This window comes from Pleurodeles waltl, chromosome 1_2 (genome assembly GCF_031143425.1).
Source record: "Pleurodeles waltl isolate 20211129_DDA chromosome 1_2, aPleWal1.hap1.20221129, whole genome shotgun sequence".
NCBI classification, from domain to species: Eukaryota; Metazoa; Chordata; class Amphibia; order Caudata; family Salamandridae; genus Pleurodeles; species Pleurodeles waltl.
In genome coordinates this window covers 815,469,708-815,474,066 of record NC_090437.1, presented here as the reverse complement: position 1 = coordinate 815,474,066, position 4,359 = coordinate 815,469,708, and the positions used below count along the sequence as shown (strand labels likewise).

Here is a 4,359-nt window from a genome sequence, read left to right as displayed (position 1 = left end):
TTTTATGTGGAAGGAAATTTTACTTACCATTTCACCCTAAGCCAAAGAACTGTAATTGTCTTTTTGCACTAAAATTGTTCTGTTAAATGTTTACGTGGAAGGAAAAGTTTTATGGTTTTAATTAACTAATAAACTTGTTTTTACTAAAAAAAAAAAAAAAAAAAACATGGCGACAGTTGCAGGAATAGCATAAAAAATGTTGACGCTAGTCCTGCAAAGCACATTGAGGCCCATTATAAAGAATACTAGGTCATGCATATGCACATCTATGAATCAGGAAAAACACTTTCAAGGATGAAAGAATGAGGTAAGGTCCAATGATGAATTTTCAGCTCCCAGCACAAATGCTTACACAGGTGCAGAAATGTACAAGTGCTCAAAAATGCACACATCCATCACAGCGAGCATACACAGGTATCACTGATCGCACCATGCCTTATTAAAGTGATCATGTCACATCTATGAATAGAGAAAGATTTAGGAGTGATCCGTGGTTTGACAACATAAAGGGAGTAATCCCAAATACAGAAAAGCACATTGAAGTGCCCAGTGGAGCTCCCAAAACATCTGGTCAATAATCGGGACTGGTAGGAGGAAGCATCGTTGGTGAGACACCCTTTCAAGGAAACAGATTACAGCAGGAAAGAAAATAATCACAGAAAACCTAAATATCATAATAAGGCTGCGCTTGATAATCGACATCTCGTTTACAACAAAGACGGCACCAGTGCTGTCTGCTTGGTAAAGCTGAGGTCGCTACCTCCTGGGCCTGCAGCACAAAGGGCCAGATGTAGGAAATGTTTGCCAGTTGCAAATGGGTCGCAGCGCTGTTTGCAACCTCGTAAAATGCTAAATGGGATGTACAAATCACATTTTGGAGTACCAAATAGCGATGCAACCCATTACCGACTGGCAAAATTTGCGACCTGATTTTGCGAGTCGCAATTACGAAGTCGCAAATTGCAAGTCGGAAACTGTATGCAAAAGCCAGTCACAAATTGTGACTAGTCGCAAAAAGCCGTTTTGCACACCCAGATTACCACTGACTTCGAACAGGTGGTAACCAGAACCAAAGTATAAAAGGAGTCCCAGAAGGCACCTGGGTTACTCAAAATGGCTGCACTATACGTGATTGCATGGAGGAGGAGAAGCCAGGCTGCCCATCAGAGGAGGAGGAGGCAGAGACAGGAGAGGATATACAGAACCAGGCAGACACTATTCCAACAAACTGAGGAGGAGATTTATGATAAATACAGACTGAGCAGCGCTGTCATCCTAGAGATCATTGAACTGCTGAAACCTCAGCTAGAATGCCAGACAATGCGCGGCAGTGCCATCCCAACACATGTGCAAGTGCTATGCTCACTGCACCTCTTGGCCTCGGGTAGCTATCAGGGGGTGATTGCAGTGGCAGGTGGGATATCCCAAAGTGCCCTCTCAAGATTCTTCAGGTTGTTCCAAGATGCCATACTCGCACATATGTCCAGATATATATACCTTCCCAGGAATGAAGCAGAAATTACCAGCACCAAGTTGGACTTCTACAGAATTGCCAACTTCCCCCATGTAATAGGGTGTGTGCACGGGACACATATACCAATTTGCCCACCAGCAAATCTGTAATATGTGTTCCGCAATAGAAAATGTACCCACTCACTAAACATCCAGTTGGTATGTGACACCCATAATGTCATTACTGACATTGTGGCTAAATATCCAGGGAGTACACTGATGCATACATATTCAGGCACAGTGGGATACACCAACGCCTAGAACATGGGGAGTTTGGAGAAGGATATTTCTTAGGTACTGGCGAGTGCATTCTGATGCCTTACATACGTGTTACTGTGTAACCCTGTGATGCCCTGCTAAGTTTGCCTCTTTTGTCAAACAGGTGACAGTGCATATGCCCTGAGACCATGGTTACTCACCCCATACCTAACACCTGGCAATCAGAATGAGAGGCGATACCACATTGGACATCGGCGGACTAGAGCTGTAATTGAGAGGACGTTTGACTTGTTGAAGTCACGATTCAGATGCCTGCACAAAAGTGGAGGAGCACTTCAGTATGCCCCAGAAACAGCATGCAAGATCATTGCCACTTGTGCCATCCTACACAACATTGCCTCCAGACGTGGGCTATAGCTCACCCCTGACGACACAGATTCGGAGGATGAGGAGCAAGAGCTATCACACCGGTAGCCTGGGGATGGAAGCATAGCAATGGAGGGCAGACAGAGACAGAACCACATTGCAACCCACTACTTTGGCAGGTACGTAGCAACCATGACAACACTCACTAATGTACGACACACATTGCCCAGTTGTGTAGTTCAACAAATTAACCCTTTTATTGCAGGACTATAATGGGGAAACAATAGTCAACTATGCTACATAATGAAAAACAAAAGTGTAGTCTGACACATTAAGTGCATGTGCCTCTGCCACACCACATATTAGTAGCTCACAGCCTCCTGCGACTGCGGCCACCATGGCTCACTCCAGGTTGGTCCCCTGATCCCTGGCGGGCACTGCCACTCCGCAACACTTGTGCATCTGTGGCAGACACACTACTGACACTGGAGACCTCCTCACTGTCCTGCGGGGTATCCCCAATGCCCCTTACTGCCTGTCTGGTCTCCAGCAGGTCCACTTCATGGCTGTTTTGGGGATTGTACCGCCAACAGGCTGGCGGTGCAATCTTGCCTATTTCGACCGCGGTGGAAGTGCTGTGGTCGCACCGCCAGGACTGACGGTTTTCCGCCACGTTGGTCCGGGCGGTTTTAATCCACCCAGGGGATTACGAGTCCCCTTCCCGCCAGCCTTTCCATGGTGGTAGGAACTGCCATGGAAAGGCTGGTGGGAAGGGGAGTGGCGGGGCCCCCTGGCACAGCCCCACACTGCTTTTCACTGTCTGCACAGCAGACAGTGAAAAGCGTGACTGGTGCAACTGCACCCGTAGCACGGCCGCAACACCACCGGCTCCATTTGGGGCCGGCTTCCAAGTTGCGGCCCAGCAGTTATGTCGAAATGGGCATGGCGGGAGTGCGGCCGCATTGGCGGCCGCACGGCTGTTCAAGGTTATAATGAGGCCCTTAGTCTGTCTAAACGGGCAGGAGTGCTGAGCTTCCTGCGCCGTGCCTGTTCCCTGTCGGCCACCATTTCCCTGACCAAGCTGTCTATGGAGGTGGTCATGTTAGCCATGTGAGCGTTCATTGTAGTGAACTGGTTGTCCACATTTGCAAACCCCTGCATGAGTGTGTCCTGCAGTCTGGTAAGGTTTCGGTTCATTAACCGCATATGTCTATTTTGCAGCCGGTGAGTCTGCAGTAAGGATGCCTCCAGTCCCAACAATTGCTCATCGGTGACATCCTCCCTACGTGCAGACTGCATTGGGCCTTGTCTACTACGCACCGAGCCAGCTGATCTCTGTGGTCGACTCTCTATAGGCATTGGCCCTGGTGTCACAATGCCTGACTCTAAACCCAGAGCAGGATCATCCATGTACTCTGGTGCTGATTGGACGAGTGGTGTTGTCCTGCACTCCCCTGCGGTGTCTGTGGCAGCCTTCTCTTGTGTGTCAGTGCCTTGTTCCTCTCCCTGCACAGTGGCGCTGTTGGTGGGTCCTTGTGGGAGACCTGTGGGACACAGGGGATACATTGTCAGTGGCTCACATATGTTTGATGCCTCAGAATAAACATTGCTCTATATTTGGACTACTGTACGGCATTGCTCATAATGCACTGTTCTATAGGTTGCAAAACTGGGAATGGAGCTAATCTGGAGGTGCATGATTTTGTATACTGTGATTGTGTGCATGGTGCATAGGCTGATGTAAATACGTTAATTTTGGTACTTACATTTGGATGTCCCTGGTTCTGAACTGTCTAGGTCTCCGATGCCAAGTACAGACTCTGGCTCCAGAGTGGTCTCCACCATGGTTTCGATGGCTGTAGGGGGTGGTACAGTAGATGGCCCTCCTCCTGTGTCGTACATCTCTCTCATGCGCTCTGCCACCCTTTCCTTGGTCCTGGAGCGAAGGTCACACCACCTTTTGCGGACCTCATCCAGTGTGCAGTGGCTGACTCCGATGGCATTTATTTTGTTGAGGATGTCTTGCCAGATTTTCTTCTTGTGGCTGTCAGGGACACTCATTGCTTCCTTTCCAAATAACTCATCATGGTGCAGGCAGCACTCCTCTGTGAGCACTTCCAACTCCTTCTATGAAAACTTTAGTTTTCGTTTTCTGCCAGCACTCGGTGTCTCCTTCTCCTGTGTAGCCATTGTTGCTGCAGCTCCTCTCACCTGGGTGTGACTCTGCAGTTTGTGGGCTCCTCCCTGTTCCATGGGGTTACT

General features: G+C 48.7%; 1 protein-coding gene across 1 annotated transcript; it reads right to left on the bottom strand.

Annotated features, from left to right (window-relative positions):
* Positions 1-3,084: 3,084 nt before the first annotated feature.
* LOC138255605 (myb-related transcription factor, partner of profilin-like) lies at positions 3,085-4,158 on the bottom strand. The gene is made up of 2 exons (XM_069205841.1): positions 3,864-4,158; positions 3,085-3,641 (listed from the first exon to the last, which is right to left on the bottom strand). The coding sequence occupies exons 1-2, from the start codon at positions 4,156-4,158 to the stop codon at positions 3,085-3,087; spliced, it is 852 nt and encodes a 283-aa protein (XP_069061942.1).
* Positions 4,159-4,359: the final 201 nt, after the last annotated feature.